This window comes from Candoia aspera, chromosome 4 (genome assembly GCF_035149785.1).
Source record: "Candoia aspera isolate rCanAsp1 chromosome 4, rCanAsp1.hap2, whole genome shotgun sequence".
NCBI lineage: Eukaryota > Metazoa > Chordata > Lepidosauria > Squamata > Boidae > Candoia > Candoia aspera.
Genome location: NC_086156.1, coordinates 77,281,780 through 77,302,303, shown reverse-complemented (window position 1 = coordinate 77,302,303; position 20,524 = coordinate 77,281,780). Strand labels below are relative to the sequence as shown.

At 40.7% G+C, this 20,524-nt stretch overlaps 1 protein-coding gene across 1 annotated transcript in view; it reads right to left on the bottom strand.

Moving 5' to 3' along the window:
• The window catches only part of CASC3 (CASC3 exon junction complex subunit), a 437,671-nt gene extending 421,002 nt beyond the window's left edge, over positions 1-16,669 (bottom strand). Inside the window, exons 1-11 of the mRNA XM_063300685.1 lie at positions 16,417-16,669; positions 13,576-13,603; positions 11,821-11,858; positions 11,235-11,390; positions 9,001-9,152; positions 8,258-8,434; positions 7,427-8,115; positions 3,530-3,594; positions 2,846-2,957; positions 2,080-2,178; positions 426-646 (exon numbers count right to left, since the gene is read on the bottom strand). Of these exons, the coding sequence (XP_063156755.1) occupies positions 426-646; positions 2,080-2,178; positions 2,846-2,957; positions 3,530-3,594; positions 7,427-8,115; positions 8,258-8,434; positions 9,001-9,152; positions 11,235-11,390; positions 11,821-11,858; positions 13,576-13,603; positions 16,417-16,626 (1,947 nt within the window). The 5' untranslated portion in view covers positions 16,627-16,669. The remainder of the gene's footprint in view (positions 1-425; positions 647-2,079; positions 2,179-2,845; positions 2,958-3,529; positions 3,595-7,426; positions 8,116-8,257; positions 8,435-9,000; positions 9,153-11,234; positions 11,391-11,820; positions 11,859-13,575; positions 13,604-16,416) is intronic.
• Between the last annotated feature and the right edge of the window lie 3,855 nt (positions 16,670-20,524).

Sequence of the window (20,524 nt, the reverse complement as noted above, 5' to 3'; positions counted from 1 at the left end):
AACCAAAATTAATCACCAATTTTGTAGATTACTTATTAAAGAACTCCAACAAACAGGACAAGCCAATAGCATGTACTGTTGCCATCTATCACTAAATTTCAGCCATTTTTTATTTATATTTATTAAAATTTTTCATATAATAAAAGACAAATCAAAAGAAAAAAAGAAAAAACAAAAACAAAAAAGTGCAAGGACAGAAAAAGAAAACTAAAGTTAAGAAATATATAAATGACTTCTGACCTTCTTTTCAACATATAATTACTATCTTATTGTCCTTCCTCCTCAAATATTTTGCAAATCCCCTCCTTTCATCTGCATTTTTCTTAATCTTCAAATCCATAAATCATCAGTTCATTTTTTTCTTCTTTGGCAAAAAGTCCAAAAAAACCTTCAGCATTTAAAAGCAAAACTGTAAGTAGGCTTACTTGAGCGTTAGGATACAGATGGGGAGGTGGAAGTGCTCCTGGAGGGTAGGGGTAACTGGGATTGCCAAAATTCATTACTCCAGGAGGAGGGGAGAAGTAGGTTGGTGCTAACAGCTGTTGCGGAGGTGGAGGTGGTGGCTGCTGTCCAGGGGGCATGGAGACAGGAGGAGGGTATAAGCCAGGGTTAGCCAAAGGTGCAGGTGTCTGATGTGGATGTAATCCTGGCAGAGACAGATAAAGTAGTCAAACAATTTTGAAATCAAAATGGCATCAGGAAGCACAGATGGAATAGATAACATTTTAGTATATCTGCTCATTTAAAAGAATTAATCTATCTGACTTCTAAGGAGAATAAGTCACTGGAGCATATGTCTACAATATGCCACATATATCCCTGTTCTTTGCTTGCAGAGACTGATCTTCAAAGGTCAATATACCCAATTAGCAGAAGGATCAGAAAATCTTCCCTCTGACTCTATATAAATTTAAAAGACATTGCCTGACTCCAAAAGATCTCTGGGCAAGGAACAAAATAAAAGCACAGTACAATATAAATAACCAAGATGGTATCAGACAACTCAATAAGAACATGGATATAAACTCATCCATCTACCCTAACCCAAAGCCTCAGAGAACAGCCAGATCTTGAAGGCCTTCTGGAATGCCATCAGGGTGGGAGCCGCATGGATCTCATTCCAGAGGGCAGATGGCATGATAGAGAAGACATGCTTCCTGGATCCAATATATGGCACTATTTAATCAAAGGGACCCAGAGCATGCCAACCCTGCCAGCTTGTTACATTTTAAGAAGGCATCCAAGGGGAGAGGAAAATAAAGTTTTAAAAATATCAGGTAGGCACAGTAAAAGACAGTCTTTCCTTGTTGGAGGTAGGATCTGAAATAGGTATGATTCTCCTCTCTCCAAAACAGAAAGATAAAAATTTAAACTATGCCTCCAAATATCTAATATGAGAAACCAATGATTCAGAATGTTCTCCTCTTCCAAAGGATCAATACGTTCCAAAAAAATCCCTTCCCCTTTGTGGCCCCATTAAATCCAGCCTCACATACAGGTTTCATTTTTCCTTCTATTAAAGTCACTCCAGTGTGCAAAATTCATATGGGATTCTACTGCTTGCAGAGAACACAGGAAACTACCCCCCGAACTTTTGTTCACATGACGTATCTGAGTTACCAAACTTGTTTTGGAGTTTTGTCTTTTAGATATTTGTAAGAGCTTTTGCAAAACAGCAAAATGGCAGACTGGAATCCAAAGCTTCGCTATGGCACTAACAATGTATAAGTGAGTGAAGGTTTATAGTAGTGCAGAAGAGCTTTGACGCCACAAAACAGTGAAGGAGGAAAGAAATGCACCTATTTTTCATCTTCCTCAATCCCCTTACAGAATTCACATATACTGGTCATTATAGAAGTTAATAGCTTCTCTAATGCAGAACAGCAACCATGTACTAGAAATGACAAACCATCTCACTTTTTTGTTGTTGTTGTTAACAGCAGACAATATGTTTGTTGACATGTATCACAAATAAGTGATGCGCTACAGGGATTTGGGGATATCTCCAACAAAACTTAAGTGCAAAGGGAGTGTTAGAGAAAAATGAAAGGAAGAAGAGGAGCTATGAAAAGTCCCTACCTGGATGTGGGAGATGCATTTCTGGTTGAACAATTACTCCTTGGGGAGGAAGCGGGGGAGGATTTTCACCGTGTGTATAAATTGGACCTTGGAACTGTACTGTAATGACAAACCATTAGACATTATCCCTCTAACACTGATAGTTTAGCCATTATTACGTTCAGATGGAAGTAAAAAGAAGCCACAGTTGCCATCAGGCAGAGTAACCATAACAACATATAATTCTTAAACAGTTCAATATATTAGCAGCTGGAGCAGAAAACTGGGTTCAAGTCAACAGTGGATCAGTTACTATTTCTCAGGGCTGTTGTGAATTAAGTCCCCCTTGTTCAGCACCAACGTAACTCTGAATGGTTGCTGAATGAGTGGTCGTAACACAAGGACTACCTGTCACTCAAACAGGACAGCACCATACATTCTATCAAGTGTGTCAAACTAAAGACAGGATGTATATGAAATAGATAAAAATGGTAAAACTCTAAGCTTTAGAAATAAACAGTTTTCTAACGAAGAGCAGGCTTCCAGAAATCCTTTTTCTTGCTCACCACAGGCAAAGCCCCTTGGGGGTTTAGCAAAAGTACCTATTTAGTTTCTCACTGAGAGCTTCCTCTTCAATCTTCCCATTATTCTAGTACACATGAATCTTATTTCTCTGAACAAGTGTTTCAGGTGCTTTATAAAAGGTAAATAGTTTGTAGCCCACGGTACTGCAAAACCCAATTCAGAAAAGGTCTAAGAGTCCTTTTAATGAATAGTGTGCACTCACATGTGTCATAGTAATGCCCTTCCATTATGCTTATGTGGACTGGTGGAGCAGGCTCTGGGACAGGCCTCTGACGCTGAGATGAGTAGCGCTTTGCACGCCCACCTTGAACCCCCTGGAAAAAAGCATAACAATATCTAATTTCTTAGCAGATTGCCAGAATCAATTCTTTTCCTACATGGTGAGCTTTGCTAGCCATAAAAGTTCTTCTGATTATTAAGATTACATTGCATCTTCTGTCTCCTTAAAAAATGGTTTTTGCAAAATCCTGAGAGATGAACCCCAGATACATCTCTTTTTAATTCCCAATCTTCCAGTTCCTGGAGGCTCAGAGTGGCAAAATGTTTTGGAGGAGAGACAGGAAGCCTGTGAGAAACTTTCCCCAGGAATGATTAGCTGTTCTTTTTTATAGTGCATTCACGTTTCTCTCTTGCAGTACACAAGGAGGATTGGGTCCTATAGGTATCATGTCCTGTCCATCATTCTGCATTCCAAAAACATCAAACCAAGGCTAGATGAATCTATGACAGAGGCCAGTATCCCACTAGACTCAAGTTGCCCAACTGATTCTGCTGCTTGATGAAGACTCTCTCGTTCCTTCCATGGGAAATTCTACAACTACTCTCTGCCTTCTAGCTGCCAATCAGATCCATCATTTCAGAAGCAAGAAAGACATAGGAATGTTACCATGTCGTCTATCCTGTTGAACTGAGGAGGTGGGGCTGCTCCAATGTGCATCTGATTAGGCATACCTGTTAGGAAAGAGAAAATGGGGGGGAGGGACACCAATTATTCCTCAGCTTTACCCTAATATTAAGAAAATTCTAAAAAACAGAAAGCAAGTTCGGAGAAGGTCTAGATAAAAGGAAAAAAGCAAACACTATCTGCTGAGATAGGTCTCCCCAAGTCCTCCTATGCTGCCTCATGGCAGGGGTGGTCCTAGGAGGGATGAGCAAAGAACACTGGGAGTGTATACCAAGAGTATATATTCCCAGCAGGGTCATCCAAGACATGCAAGTCATCCCAGCTGCCCAGCTAAAGCAAGCAGGCATCTAAATTGGGCAGCAGCAATACAGAAAGATGCTGGAGGCAGATGATCATTTAAGTTACAACAGCAAAGGCATCATTTCATACAGCGCAGAAGGCAGTGATAAACCACTCATGTGTTTCACCAAGAAAACCACAAAGGTGAACAAGAGAAAGAGAATAATGATAGAGTGCCAGATGATGGGCCCCTCAGGTCAGATGGCACTGAACATGCTACTGAGGAAGAGCTGAGGATTTTTTGAGTACTACTGGTATATGATGCACTTAGATGAAAGCCTTCCAGACATCTAGTTGCTGATATTGCCATACAGGAAAAGAAAATCTGAAGCTGCAAAGAGAACATTACAGGGGAAGTACAATGGAACGTTAAGAAATGTGAAACAAAAGTAGGAAATGTATCAACTACACATTGACATCTTAGGCATCAGCAAATAGAAATGGACTGGAAATTGACACTTTCAGCCAGAAAATCAAACTGTTTACTACTCAGGACATGAAAAGCAAAGAAGGAATGGCATTGTTTTCATAGTTAGGAAAGATATAGCAAAGACAGCACTTAGTTATCCAAGTTTATGATCAAAACACTGATGCAACAGGAGGTTGATAAGTTTTATCGTCATATTAAATCTGAAATTGAAAAACATGCAAGTGAGATGTTCCAATTTTGGTTGGAAATTAAAATACCAAATTGGTATTTTATTGGAAATAATGAGAAAAATGTTGTTAAAACTATATGACCTAGGAAATGGAAATGAAGTAGGTGAACAACTTACAAATTTATGCCAATCTAATGATTTTTTTCATTGCTAACACATTCTTCAAACGGAAACAGTGTGTGTGTGTCTGTGTGTGTCTGTGTGAACATCACCACAGCACACAGAAATCAAATTGATTATATTATTGGTATAGGGAGGGAAGAGCTCAGTTGTAACAGCAAAGATTTGGAACAGATCACAAACTGTGCTCATGTTTAAGTTCCAAGTTAAGCTAAGTAGAACAACAAAGCCAACCAGTTTCCACAACATTTATCTGGAACATATAACCACTATTTTCAAGGAGAATATCAAAAATTGCTTTGAAGTACTGTACCACAGAAATTGTGGAATGAAATCAAATAAGTTGTTACTGTATTTGTGAATGTGAAAAGAGACAGCCAAAGACCAAAAAACAGAAGAAACCAAACTGGATGTCAGAACAGACTGTGGAAATTGCCAAGACAAAAATCTCGGAAAGGAACTTACCAAAGTATTTCAGAAAACTGTTAGAAGAGACAAGAAGCAGTATTACAACAACATCTGTACAGACACCGAAGATGGAAACAGACATGGAAAAACAAAGAAGGTCTTCCAAATGATCTCTGAACTCAGAAGCAGGTTCCAACCTCAAATTAAAATGCTAAAGGATGCCAATGGACAGATAGTAACTGATTCAAAGAAGATCAAACAAAGATGGAAGGAGTGAACTAAAATTCTGTACAGTAGGGATGTTAATATCCAAGACACCTTAGAATTTATTTCTTGTTTAGAAGACCCTCTAGACTAGAAGATGAACTTGGATCAGCACCCTGGTCATTACTAGCTGGAAGGCTACAAGAATTGATGGAATATCTACAGAAATATGGTAGGTACCAGAAGAAGACTCAGCAAAAGTTTGAACCAAACTATGCCAACAAATCTGGAAAGTAACATAATAGCCAAGAGGTTGGAAGAGGTCAGTCTACATACCAATACCAAAGACAGGAAACTTAACAGTGTGTGCAAACTATTATACAATATCCTTAATTTCACATGCTAGCAAAATAATGCTTAGGATCATCCAATGCTAGAAATTAAAGCCCTACATGGAAACAGAGATGCCAGACATTCAGTCTGGTTTTAGAAAAGACCAAGGAACAAGAGACATTATTACTGCTGATGCACACTGGATAATTGACAAAGCCAAAGAATGCCAAAAAGGTGTTAATATGTGCTTCACTGACTATAGAAAGGCCTTTAATTGTGTTGATCATATCAAGCTGTGGAATGTCCTTAGTAAAATGGGACCCCCGGAACATTTCATTGTCCTCATGCAAAACTATAAACAAGACAGGAAGCCATAGTCCAGACAGAACACGGTAAAAACTAGCTTCAAGTCAGCAAACGGGTGAAAGAAAGCTGTACATTCTCTTCTTATTTATTCAATCTATGTGCTGAAAATATTACAAGGGAGGCTGATGAGTGAGATTTTGAAACTGGAGGAAGAAACATCAATAACCTGCACTATGCTTATAACACAACTCCCACTGCTAAAATCGCAAATGATCTGCAGACTCTAGTGGGATGAAGACTCTCAGCAGGTCTTCAGGAAATATTTGGACTGAATGGTCAGATCAATTTTGGAAGATGGAGCCTGGTAAGATTGTCGTATGCCCTCTTTAAATAGTCCAGCAAGGTCAAAGTATATGCCAACTCAACTTCTTCCTCATCAAGGTCTGATTTATAGAGGGAAACACCAAACTGTTTCGGAGATAGTAGTTTGTGGATGCTTAAAATACTACTGCCATAATAGAGGTGGCTAATGGCAAAACACCCAAATTGGCAAATAGGTAATGATGCCATCCCTACTGTAATTGGTCTGAGCAAGTGGGCACATTTCTCAACAAAGTTCAAGGCTGCACCACATCTATTATGATAAGATACTTTGTGAATTTGCAAGCCTCCTCCTATGGTAGTCACTTTATTACATCACCCCAAAATGCTGCCAAAATTATAAATGTTCACCAGCTCAGGTTTGCCTACCCCAAAGTAAGAGTGTTGAACCTGAATGGAAAAATCAAGATTCAGGTTCACATTTGGCCAAGGTTTTTGAGAGAGTCTGGGTGATTATTTTTAAATTTAGCTTACCTTACTGGATTGGAGAGGGAGTACTAAACACACCACTCTGAGCTCCTGAAGGAGAGGCAGCATTTAAATGCCACAAATATATAAAGCAGAATGTGAAGCCTCCACAGCTAGAGGCACTGACTTTGTTACAAAGTTGACGTCAACCCACCCCAACCAGAACTGACTAAACTTGCTCCCTTCTTGGGCTTCAAGTTAGAATAAAGGCACACAGAGCTAAGTTCTTGCCAAATAACATGGTTAGCTGCAGAATGCATCCACCTCTTATGATTATACTGTGATAAACAAACATTTTGTGAGGATATCAAAGCTCCTGGCAGTAAGTGACTAAGTTGTCCTACCAGCACAGAGATGGAAAGAAGGCAGAAGGGAGCCTGCCTATATTATCCACCTCTCTGACACTAAGATACTCTGGTTGCACTGGCTTGACATTAAGACCCTGAGTGGCAGAAAGAAAGCAAACCCCCTCTCCATAAAAGGAGGAGCTGAAACCAGCATACTATGAAATAAGCAATCAAATATTTGACTGCAGTTCTCTAGGATGTTTCATCTGTTTTTGACTTAACACTTTTTCCTGAAATGCTCTGTAGGAATAGATTATATGTTCTGTGAATAAAATTAATTTCTCTTTGCTTTAGCACATGGCTGAGCCACTTACCCTGTGGTTGTATGAACTGGGGTTGCCCTTGATTCCAGTTTTGTTCTGTCATATTCAACTGAGTCATGTCTTGTTCAAGACCATCCAGATTTGCCTCAACAGGCACCTCCCAATTACCAGTCTTAGCTGGAGAAGGAGATGGTATAATATCAGCAGTTTTTAATGGTGCTGGCATCAACCCTGATGGAGGTGGAATTTCATCTGCCAATTTTCCTGTCTCGCCTGCTTTGTTCCGACTCCTCCTTGCCCGAGAATAGGATTTCTTTTCCACAGGCCTATCTGGTTGTGTCTGTAGAACATCTGCAGGTGGAGTTTGATTTTCCAAAACAACTTCTTCTTTTTTAACAGGGCTTTTTTCAGTATGTGGTATCTCAGACTTGGGAGAAGGCTCCCGTGCTGGGATTGGATCTGATCGTCTGGTCCGGTAACTGCTCTCAGGCTTTGACTGTTCACTGAAGCGAGGCGCATGTTGACTATTTACATCTACAGCTCGATAGCTTGGGCGAGTCTCTTTATAGCCACTGGGTTTGGGGAATGCCCTTGGAGTGGCCATCCGTCCTGTCCCTGCTGAGTTTCGATTAATGAATGTCCGAGGTGCCACAGAAGAACTGTCTACACTCTGGTGTCGTGGTGGCTTACTTGGTCGTTCACTGGACCAGTTGGGTTCTCTCTGTGGTGGACTCCCAAACCTGAATGAAGAGGAGATGCTATCAATAAGAAATGAATATTTTATGTTGAGTTCTTCATCACAATTGCTCCTCTGTCAAGGTCAGGAAAAAAATCAATATTATTCCATAAACAGTACACAGAACCATGTTCCTACAAATTCACCTTGGTTTGCGCATCCTCCTGGGCTTGATGTCATCAGGGTTGTGTGCAGAGCGGATATCATATCCATAAAGAGCAATCAGCTCTTGTCTGGTTTTTGGTGCTTGCTCATCTTCTCGAAACTTGTCATGTTCCCACCGTCCCTCATCTTTCCACAACTTACGCTGGCGACCCTTAGGTCTTGTGTATCAGGATAAAGAAAAACAATAAGAATTTATTAATTTGTACCTTGCCTTGGAAGCAACAGAGAGATCAAAGGACTCTATCCCACAGATATAAGGACAGTCAGAGCCATTAAAAATAAAATGATTCTACAAGGGGAAATTCAGATCAAAACCAAAAGCTTGGCAATTTTTAAAAAAAAGTCTTCATAGATTTCTGAAAGGCCACCAGGCTTCTCAACAGAAAAATACCTCATCTGGGAAGGCTTTGCCACCATAGTCAAAGGAAATAGTTGCTTCTGTAAAATAATGCTTTATTAGAGCTCTACTCTCCTATTTATGGCTGCCCAAAGTCAATCAATCATCCAATAACCACTAAAACACTGAGAAGGGGTTTCATACATTCCTTCAACTTCATTATTTTACTTTATTACCCATAGAATGAGACAAAATTGAGAAGCGAAAATATAGTCCTCTTTACTGGCTTGTACAACTTTTTCTGTAAGCAGTCAGTTGTGCCTTCAAGTAAAATGACCTGCCTATGAATTCTTTCTGCAATTGCTTCCTGCTATTCCTATCACCCACCGGACTTCTTCTTCCTGGGTCTGTCCACGGAGGTCATGCTCAAAGAAAAGACCTTTGCGAGGAATGTATGCTGGGTTCTTCCGGTCTTCATCATCATCTAGATGCTTAGGAAGTTTTTTACCAACCTTGTTTTCAACTTGTTCAGTGCTTTCCTAAAAAGAAAGAAATCAAACACTCATTGACCTATTAAAAACCCACCACCAATATCCCCAAAACCATCTTTTTTACTAAACATGTGATTGATCAAGTGCTGCCATTATGTGTTCTGGGTAGATAGGTGAGTGGGGACTACTATCAAATATAAATCAATCACCACAAATGTTTTAAAATGTATCTTTGAAAGCGCTAAAATGAAAAAAAATCAATTACCAGCTGTGTAAAACATGAGTACCTGATTTATAAAACCAAATCAATAACTGTATTTCAATATTACATTAGAGAATGAGAATATAAGCAAGGATATGCATGATGAAATAAGAGTCAAGATAGAAGAAATATGTGTAGTCAATTGCAGTCCTCTTGAAAAATCTGTACACCTTTGCGTTTAGATATTAGTGAAAACTGTTTCAGTGTGGTGTTGAGGCAATACAGGTAGTCCTCAATTAACAACGGTAATTGGGACCAAAAATTCCATTGCTAAGTGATGCAGTCGTAAAGTGTGAAGTCACATGGCAGCATCGCTTAGTGGTGGAAATCCTAGCAGTCCCCCTTAATTGAATTCCACCAGTCATTAGGCAAGGACCCGCCCTGATCCAAGCCATTCCTGGCTTGGTCCCTCCCAGCCCTGAGCCTCGGTAAGGTAAGGGACTGCCTCTGATTGAACTCCCCTCACCTATCTTCCCCAAATCTCTGCCCTTTTAGCTGCCCTGCACAGCAGTACTCCTCGGTGGCGGCACCAGCAGCACTGGAGCCGAAGTAGAGGCCCAGGGCCTTCAGCAGTCTCTGTCAGCTGCCACCACACCCAGGCCTCTACTTCAGCCCCAGTGCCACCGGCACTGCCACCGCTGTCAGGGAGTGCTGCCTCAAGCCCCATGCTGCAGCCAGCCACCCCAGCACTCCAGCGCAAAGCCCCAGCCACCCCCACCACCCTGTGCTCTGCCGGCCCTGCCATGCCTAGCTGACCTTCACCGTCTTCTTCCTCCCGTGGCTGGGCATGCCCGGCCTAGCCCTATGCGAGGCAGCTGCTGGCTGCCCCAGGCCTTCTTCCCGAGGCCACACATGCCCTCTCCAAATTGTGCGTGCCGTTCTCGTGATGCTTCATAAGGCCGCTAGACATGGCAGGGCCAGTGGAGCGCAGAGTGATAGGGGCAGCTGGGGCTTTGTGCTGTGGCACTGGGGTGGCTGACTGCAGCATGGGACTTGAGGCAGCACTCCCTGACAGCGGTGGCAGTGCTGGTGGCACTGGGGCTGAAGTAGAGGGCCAGGGACAGCAGTTGCCGGCTGAGACTGCTGAAGGCCCCAGGCCTCTACATCAACCCCAGAACGACTGGTGCTGCCACCACTGCCAAGAAGTGCCACTGTACAGGCCAGCTAAAAGGGCAGAGATGAGGGAAAGATAGGCAGGTGGGGGGAGGTGAAGCACTCCTGTAGTCGTAAATGCAGGCAGGCTGCCAAGTACCCGAATTTTGATCACGTGACCGCAGGAGCGCTACAACAGCTGCAACTTTGTGGACCAGGTGTAAGTACCATTCGTTCAGTGCTACTGTAACTTTGAATGGTCACTGAATGAATGGTTGTTAAGCGAGGCCTACCTGTATATTACTCCAATTATAAATAAAACAAGAATTATAGTATAAACGGGTAAAAAATGACAAAATATCTGTTGAGTAAAAATGAAAAATAATGATTAAAGATAATGAATGATAAAAATAATGGAGAATTTCAGTTATAATATAGTGATTCATTATTGCTTGTGAGTTTTACTGCTGCTAGACTAAGCCAAGATAGCACTTCTCTCTACAGCTGCAAAAATCAGAAACACAAAATATTGCTTATAAAATTCTTATAAAACTACTTGCTATAGAATGTACAGAAAAATGTAGGAACATGCTTCAACTGCAAAAATAATACAGCTTAATGTATTATTGTGTGATGTGATGTGTGTGAAATGTGATGATTTAAAATGACAGATTTTTAAAAAATTCTATGACCACAATGCTTTCCTGAACAATACAACTACATATTTTAATTTCTAGGTTAATTAGTACTTAAGCTCAAAATTCAGCAAAACATACCTGCCCATCCCCACTCTGCCTTTCGCCTGCAACTGTGCCTTTTGATTCTGGTTTCTCATCCCCTTTGTCTGCTTTTGTTCTCAATTCAGTGTCATTTCTGTCCCGCTTTAAGTCCACTTTAGTTGTTTCCTCTTCACTGTATTCTCCCTCCTCAGCCTGAAACAAACATCCAATTTGATTTACTTTAGTGGGACCGGAAAATAACAAATATTTCACCTTTCTTACCATGCACAGATTGTATGTTACACTGGGTGTAATTTAATAGCTTTTTTAATATATGCAGAAACAAAACATACATCCAAAGCACACATTTCTAGCCCTTACACGTGCAAGAAAAAAAAAACTTAAACGCTGGGAAAGTAGGCAAAAATATACTAAAGAGTGTAAAAAAAAAAAAAAAGAGCTGAACTGCCTTCCGTGATAAGGAAGTAAATATTTCATGCCCTGATTTGTTCAATGGCACTTACTGACCCCAGTCTCCAAATCTACCCAGCAGGTGTTTGAGAGTTAAAAGAAAATCCAATAAACTGTTGTGTTATATATTCATATACCTTATAAAATGACAAGCGTTATGACCTCAACTCACCTCAGAGTCCTCAGCACTTTCATAGTCAGAGAGTACAGCTAAAAATAAAGTGTTGTTTGAGGTTAAGAACAGCTTTTGAAATCCAATGTTTTCAAGGCTTAATTTCTCATATTTTCCCCAGGCCTTTCATTCATACCCTCCATAACCATCTGACAACTGCACCACCCATCTTGTGCTCACACATAAAACCCTGCTTTATCTTTGATTCATCCATCTAATATTCCCTTCTTTGAATATTCCATCTATCACAAGGCATATACATTTTTTCTGTAAAACATAGCAAATACAAAATGTAGCTCCTCTCCATCCATTATAAGAAAAACTATAGCACTAATTTATTGACCAATGCATCTTTTTTTTTCTTTTGACATTAAATCCTCTTCCAAGAATTCTGCACTAAATTGTCCATACTTCCCATGGGGCTATCTTTTCACAAATCCTTACACTTCTTTCCTGTTTGCTCTCTAATCCGTTCTAAACACAGTCCTTATGTACAAAATGTTGGTCTTCGCCATCCAGGATTTTTTATAATCTTAATTCCTCCATATCCACCATTCACTGATCTCCCGCTTCCTTAATTATTCCTTTTTTCTAACCTGCTATCCAGTGTGCCTCCAGAACTCTTAAGTTTCTCTCTCCCTTAAAAAAATAATCTTATCCATGAAATACTTTGGAGTCTGAGATCTGAAATAACTATTGCTCAGTTTTAAATATTTTTCTTTAGGCAAGATGCTAGAAAAGGTGGTGGTTATCCAACTACAAGAAAGCTTGGAATAAGCTAATTATGTAGATGCATTTGAGTATGACTTCAGGTCTGGAGACAGCACAGAAAGGCCTTGGCTGCCCTGATAAATTATTTTTACCAGGTGACAATTGGAGCAGTGTTGTATTGATTCTTCTGAATTTCTCAGTGGCCTTTGACACCCAATATGCATATTACTGGAGTGGCTCAATGGGTTAGGAACTGGAGCCACAATGTTATGATGGTCCCATTCCTACCTAAAACTATCTAAAGTGGCAGTGGGAGAGTTTCCATAAAGCATTCTTCTTCCTCTGCTATTCAAGTGGGGATATTTATCCAGAGACTGGGAGTACAATGTCATCAGTAAGCTGATAGCATTCAACTTCCTCACTCTTTTCCACCAGAATCAGGACAGACTGCACGAGTGTTTGAGAGCTACCTGGTTGCAGTGATGGAGTGAATGAGAAACAACAAACTGAATCCAGACAGGATGGAAGGAAATACTGACAGCTGGTTCTCAGGCCCAGAAATTAAGGTATCCTATTCTAGATGGGACAGTAGTTCCACCAAAAGAGCAGAGGTGTATCCTAGGGGCTTTCCTTAATTCCAGTATGACAGGAGAGGCACACTGACCTTAGAGACAAGAACATTTATGCCAAGGTGCAGCTGCTGTCTGGCCTGGAAAACTCTAGCCTCAGTGATCCATGTCCTTTACAATTATATTATTGCAGTGTAACCATCTTGAAGGTCCAGAACTGCAGCCTGCTACAGTAGCCAAACAGTACTGGGGAATAAAACCTATGCCCTGGTAAATTGATTGTATATTCGTTCCACTGCTAACAACAGAAATATCAGACTACACTAAAAAGCCTTAGTACCAATGAAAATGAAGGAAGCAGGATAAGAAATACCTCTTTTTGCAACAAATGCTAGTATAATTTTTAAAACATTGCTAAGCAATTATTTTGTATTTCTAACACCAATCACTACAATTAAAAGCTACTACCACTTACCATCTCCTTCTATGCCATCTTCACTTTCCTGTTTTGAGAGAAAACATTTATCAAAGAAAGAAATTTATGCAGATGCAAATACATTACATTAGACTGCTCTAAGACTGCATGCATTTGTTTGTTATGAACAAATGTAGTGGAAAAAATAGTTGAATGAATTTAGGATGACTATTTTCTAAAGAATTGGGTAGTGTAGTGGCTATATCGTTAGACTTAGTCTGAAGAGACCCAAATCAAGAATCCGCTCACCATGTACTTCATTGGATGACTGTGGATCAGTTATTATTTCTCACTAGCCTATCTGCCAAGTTACTGCAAGGGAGTGAAGATGAGAGAAGTAGCTGCAGCCAGGCAGCTTTATAGACTTTGGTTCAAACTGAGTATTAAAAGACCGAGTATAAAGGACTGAGTATTAAAGATGTATTTACATGGCAACAGCAACTTACAAGTCCTAGAAGGGTGGAGTTGACCCACAGCAATACCCTGTTGTTGGCGAAGGTGCATGCTGCAATCAAGCATTGTGTACAGATTTGCTACGCTGTGGTGTGTCCAGTCCTTGGAAAGCAAAGAACCTTCATAGTTACTATGAGGGAAATACTGGAGGAGGGTACTGTGTATACAGCCTTGAGCTTCTGAAGGAATGGCCAGCATGTACAGTAAATGCAACAAATAACCATACAACTGTAATTAGAGTTGTTGTTGCCAGGTTAATATAAATATTAGGAAGGGATGGAGTTCTATCAAAGCTGCAGAAAGGTACCCTACTGGGACTGCAATTCTAAGAATTTCCAGACAGCATCTTTCATGTACACTTGGTAGGGGATACTACTTTAAGACACTACATCTTTAATCTTTCAAATAATCCCCCTTCCCCCCAAATTCCAGGGCACAGGATTTCCATCCTTTCTTGATATTTTTGGTTATTTTTCTTGGGATTTTTCAATGGAAAAACTAACATATAAAATCCTTGGTGGAAACACTATTTGATCAGGCCTGATTACAGGAAGTAAAAGGGAACTTACTTCTCAAGGATGTTTTGGAAAGACATTGTACCTACAGGGCTCAGTTTTAAACAGAAGTCAGAAAAGCACCATAAACAGGTTTAAGAATAAGAAGTTATGGGTCATTACTTGACATGCTTGGTTGCTGGCTGAAGTAGTTATTTTGCTATACTGTAAGTAAAGCATCAGGCTATTCCAACAGAAAGAGGGCATCCGTTCCTTCCACTTCCAGGAAATCCTGCCTGATGAGACATCATTAGAAAGCAAGGATAACCTTATCCTTTTCACACAGCAAGAAAATGAACAATTTCCTTCAGAAAAAATGTCCCAGGGGGATGACTATTAATACTTGGAACATGCTAGGACCTAAAATTCTTATTTAATACTTTTATTTTCCATGTGTTTTTTTTACTTCAGAATGTGAAGTAAAAACTGTCTATATCTAATCATCCACATTAGCAACTACTAATGTGCAACTACTAACACTACTAGCCAGTTTGGTCTAGTGGTTAAGGTGCTGGGCTAGAAACCAGGAGTCTGTGAGTTCTAGTCCCGCCTTAGGCCTGAAAGCCAGCTGGGTGACCTTGGGCAGGTCACTCTCTCTGTCTAACTCACCTCACAGGGTTGCTGTTTGGGGAAAATAGGAGGAGGCAGGAGTATTAGGTATGTTCGCCACCTTGAGTTATTTATAAAAAATAATAAAGGCGGGATAAACATAAAATAAAATAAAAATAAATAAATACTTAGATGCTCCTGAGATATAATCAGTCTTTATATGCCTTTAAAGGAATATAGAAATCAAGAAAGCAGATAACAAGAATGTGGCAGCAACATTAATTATAGCACAGATTTTACTTTCTTACAGTAGTGTTCACAATGATAATCTAAAAAAGATATCCCAAGCCTATATTAATGCTGCAAGACTGGAATGTTAAGACCTGAGTACTTGTATGTGGAAAACAGGATTAAAATGGAGAAACACTGTTACTGTTACACAGAAAACACTGTTATTTGCTAAATGGGTAGCCAAACATGTCAACATCAAATAATCTCTAATTCCTCTATCTACCATGGCTGACATGGGATTTTTATATAGGTCTTTTATTTATTCAATAGCCCCTTTCTGACTCTGAACTTTCAACACAATGACCATTATAACTCACCCAGAGTTATTTTCAAAGAAGAACTACAGTATCAAACTGGATATACTATTGTATTACTGGTTTCAAGATGCCACCACAAAAACTTCAGGACCACATTTTCAAGACTCATTACACAAAACCACTCTGCTTCTTTAAAAATGCAGAAGACCCCTCAGGTGTAAGAGAAGTAACTACAATATGACATGCCTTCAAACGCAGAATACAGTATGTGTAATCTCAAAGAGACTTAACAAAGATCAGTTTAAATTTCAGCAAAACAAAAGGTACGATTACCGAAAATTGCCTTAACACTGACATCCTTTGCCTTAGAGTAAGAGGTACGCACCGTCTGCATATTTTGATCGGAGATACATTTATGGTTAATGCAGCATGCAAACGGAGGCGTGGTTATCTAATTTCGAGGCGAAAGAACGGCTATGGAGAAAACATCGAAAGGATAGCCAGATACAGGTTTGTTTTTCCCCAAGCAAGTGGAACCTGAGGGCCACTACTCAGCGATGAGTAAAGGAGCACTCTGCACAGCCTCAGAACCACTCCTGCCTCCCCGGCTCTTCCCAACTTTGCAGGAGTACCCAGGGAGAGGACCGCAGTCAAATTCTCCCCTGAAAAGGAAGGCAGGAGCCGATCAAAGAGCTTTCCCTTTTCCTTCCCCCACTCCCCCGGATCTTTCCACTCACACACTCCGAGTCGGCCGGGCTACCTCCCACCGTCACTGGCGCCTCCACGTTTTCAGTACCAGCAGCAGCACCTCCGCTGCTTGCCTCTCCGGCTAAGCCAAAGCGGTGACTGCCGCTGCGTGGGGAAGAACCTGCGCTTCCAGGCGGCGAGTCGGACTCATCCTCCTCGCTGCTATCCTGCGAAGCGCGCTGCCTCCTACGATCCGCCATCTTGACAGGATCCAAAAAAGGAAATAAGAAGCGAAACGGTTGGAAGGAGGAAGAAGAGGAAGCAGGGCCCAAGGAGGACGACGGGTAGGAAGGATGACGTCCAATCACGAAAAGACTACGATTCCCAGCGTCCAACGCGGGTCGATTTTAATCTTCCATTCGTTTATCCAGAACTCTTTGCGCTTGGTTGTTGAAGAGGCACGGATAACTCTCGACGGAGGACGAGGATTGCGGGGAAGAAGAAAATTCGCGCCAATCAAGGGTGGTGACGTCACGAGAAAGCGGTTCAATAGCCGGGGAGAAAGACGCCCGGCAACAATATCACGTGCTTTATATGTCTGTAAAATTGCTGCATGAGAGGGGGGAGAAAGGTGTCTTGGCAGCGAGAAATGGCATGACGTTTTCCCGTTGCGGCGATTACGTCACTCCAGTTTTCCTGCGGTACTAAAATAGTTGAGGCGCTGCAGCCTATGGAGGAAAGATGGCCATTAATGTTTAAAAGAACAGCGGCTTATGGAAGGGTAGGGTGGCAAGCTGATCGTCAGAGAGACGACGGAAAATGCCACCCAGGCATTAGGCGATGCAGCTGTCATCACTGCTGCCTCTGTGCATCATTCTGGCAACTCCCATTACAGGACCAAATGCCATGATTGGTAATATCGGAGGGGGCTCATCTCCATTTCCTGTACAGATCCTTCCCACACTATATTTGATGGTAAGGCCCTGGAGGATGGGAGGAGTCTGACTAAACAGGTTTCTGAGGTCTTGGTTGCTTGCTTTGCTTCCACTCCACACCCTCTTCAGGAATCCTTCTGATCCCCTTTTGAAGCCATCTTAATTCAAAGGCCACCTCGTTCTATGGCAAGGGATTTTGTAACATGAAGTACTTCCTATTTTTGTCCTGAATATTTTTTTGAAGCAGTAAGAGTTACACATACTGTGCTGAAAAAAGTAATTTAATTGAATACAGAAACTTAAAAAACAGTACAGGTAGTCCTCACTTAATGACCATTCAGTCAGAGACCATTTGAAGTTACAAATGCGCTGAAAAAAATGACTGACGACAGTTGCAGCATCCGCCCCTGCAGTCAAGTGATCAAAATTCTGGCACTTGGCAGCCTGCCTTACTTAACCACAGGGGCGCTTCACCTCCACCCACCTATCTCCCCCCATCATTGCCCTTTGGCCACCCTGTACCCTGCCTTGAGGGGCAGCAAGCAGCCCCAAAGCTGCATGGCACTGTTTGCTGTGTCCCAGGAAGCTGCAGCCACCCCGGCCCAGTCCCAGCCGCAGTTGCCCTCACCACCATGCACTCTGAGACGCCTGCCCCCTGTGCTTTGCTGCCCTGGATATGCTGATCCTGGATTTGGGCTTGCAGCTCACGGATTTCCTCATCATGAAGTTTCTCGAGCTCGGTCAGCAGGACCTTGTTCTGCTGCTCGAGGAAGTGCACCTTGTTGATGTAGTTGGTGAAGCAATCATTCAGCTCCTGCAGTTCGGCCTTCTCGGTTTGCTTGAACTCCGGGTTAATGGCATCAGTCAGGGAGAAATCGACCCCCAGGGCATCACCGCCAATACGCATCTGTGGAAGGCTGCTACACATCCTCAGGGCTTTGGAGGCATAGATGCCGCTGGGAGAGGAGGAGACCAGGTGCCACAGTTAATATTACTTTGTAATTGAGACAGATCGGCTTATTTAGCCCAATACTGTGCACTACAACTTCTGCCAAACCTGAAGACTTTCTGCAGTAACTTTGAGACATTCCCATAAAGACTGATACTCTTAAATCTACCAACTCAAAATGTACTTCACAATTACTTCATTAAGATGAAACCATTATATTTTAATGAATGCTTTGAAAGTTTACGTTTTTGTGCTAAAATTGTCTAGGTGAGCAACCATGAGGCTGCAATCCTATACAGGTAGTCCTTGTTTAGCAACCGCAATTGGGACTGGCAGCTGTCGTTAAGCAAAGTGGTTGCTAAGTGGGAAATCACATGACTGCCAGTGTGCTTTCCTTTTTTCCACTCCCCTGCCCTTTGGAATGCTCACTCCATCGCTGGGATAATTAGCAAGAATGGAGTTAATGTTTGTATTTACATTCATTGGAGAGGAAGGGATTACAAGAGAGTGGGCAGGCATACAGTGGGCAGGCATCAAAAGGAATGTGGTGGTGGTGTCAGCCCTGAGTGCATTATGCAAACTGTCCCGAGCACACTAGGCAAACAGTTCAGAATATTCCCCATTGTGTGCCTGCTTACTGCGAGTGGGTCAGGCACAGGACAACACATACTGACTGTAATGGCGATCATGTGACTGAGGGATGCTGCAACGGTCATAAGTGTGAGCATTGGTCATAAAGTTGTGGATATATATATATATATATATATATATATATAAAAGTTTTACAAAGAACATAAAAACTAACACAAACGAAGGAAGGAAGGGTGCAGAAAGAAAGAAGAAAAATAGATGCTTCTGATTTCCTTCGCAGCAAATATAAGTACAATTACAAAATTACCTTACTCTATGATTACAAAAAAAGCTCACTCTTTTCTATTATCCATTTTTTTTCTAATCATCAAAACCACAAATCATAAGTGTATTTTTTTTTCTGTTTCATGCAAAAAGTCTATAAGGGGTTTTCAGCCAGCCATAAATATATTTTTTCTCTGATCAAATAAGTTAATTTAGCCATCTCTGCAAATTCCATCTTCTTCACCAACCATTCCTCCATTGTGGGTAATGTTGAATCTTTCCACGTTTGAGCGTATAATAGTCTCGCTGCAGTTACCATATACAAAAACAAAGTTCCTTGGATTTTTTCTAGTTGCCTATCCATTAGTCCCAAAAGAAAAGTCTTTGGTTTCAATTGCATTTTAACCTTTAGAATCTTCTGAATTAACATATGTCTTTGTATCCAAAATTTTTTAGCTATTTTACATGTCCACCAAACATGATAAAATGTCCCTTCATGTTGTTCACATTTCCAGCAAATATTCATGGTACCTTTATACATTCTAGACAGTTTCTCTGGTGACAAATACCAGCAATACATCGTTTTATAAAAATTCTCTTTAAGGCTGGAACACAATATAAATTTCAATCCTTTCACCCACATATTTTCCCATTGATCCATTTGTACATTATAACCAAAGTTTTTAGCCCATTTTATCATACATTCTTTCACTTGTTCTTCTGTCTCATATTTCAATAAAAGTTTATACATTTTAGCAATATGTGCATCATTTGTACATAATTCTATTTCAAATTCAGTCTTATTTTGTTCAAAACCATAGATCTTTTATCCACTTTAAACCTTTCTAATAATTGTGCACAAGAAAACCATTCACAAGCAAATGCTTCTGTTATCAAATCTTCCTTTGATTTCATTTTACAATCTCCTTGAAAAAAAATTCTAGTATATCTTGGTAAATTAACTATTTAAGTTTACTTATCATTTCTCGTCTATCAAATGCTTCTTGCACTAAGGTGTTTTTGGGCAAAACCTAAATTTATATTTATTCCATACTCTAAGAATAGTCTGTCTAACATAATGATTTTTAAAATCTACATTCGCCTTATCTTTATCATTCCACAGATACTCATGCCACCCAAATCTCAAATAATGACCTTCTAAATCCAATAACCTTCTATTTCTTAACTGCACCCATTCTTTCATCAAAACTAAGCAGCAGGTAGCAAAATTTAATTTCAGATCTGGTAAGCCCAATCCTCCTCTTTCCTTCACATCTTGTAGTAGCTTATATTTAACTCTTGGTTTTTTTCCCTTGCCATACAAATTTAGATATATCCTTCTGCCATTCTTTAAATGGTACATCAGTTGTCAAAACTTATTGTCTGAAACAAAAATAACATTCTAGGTAAAACATTCAT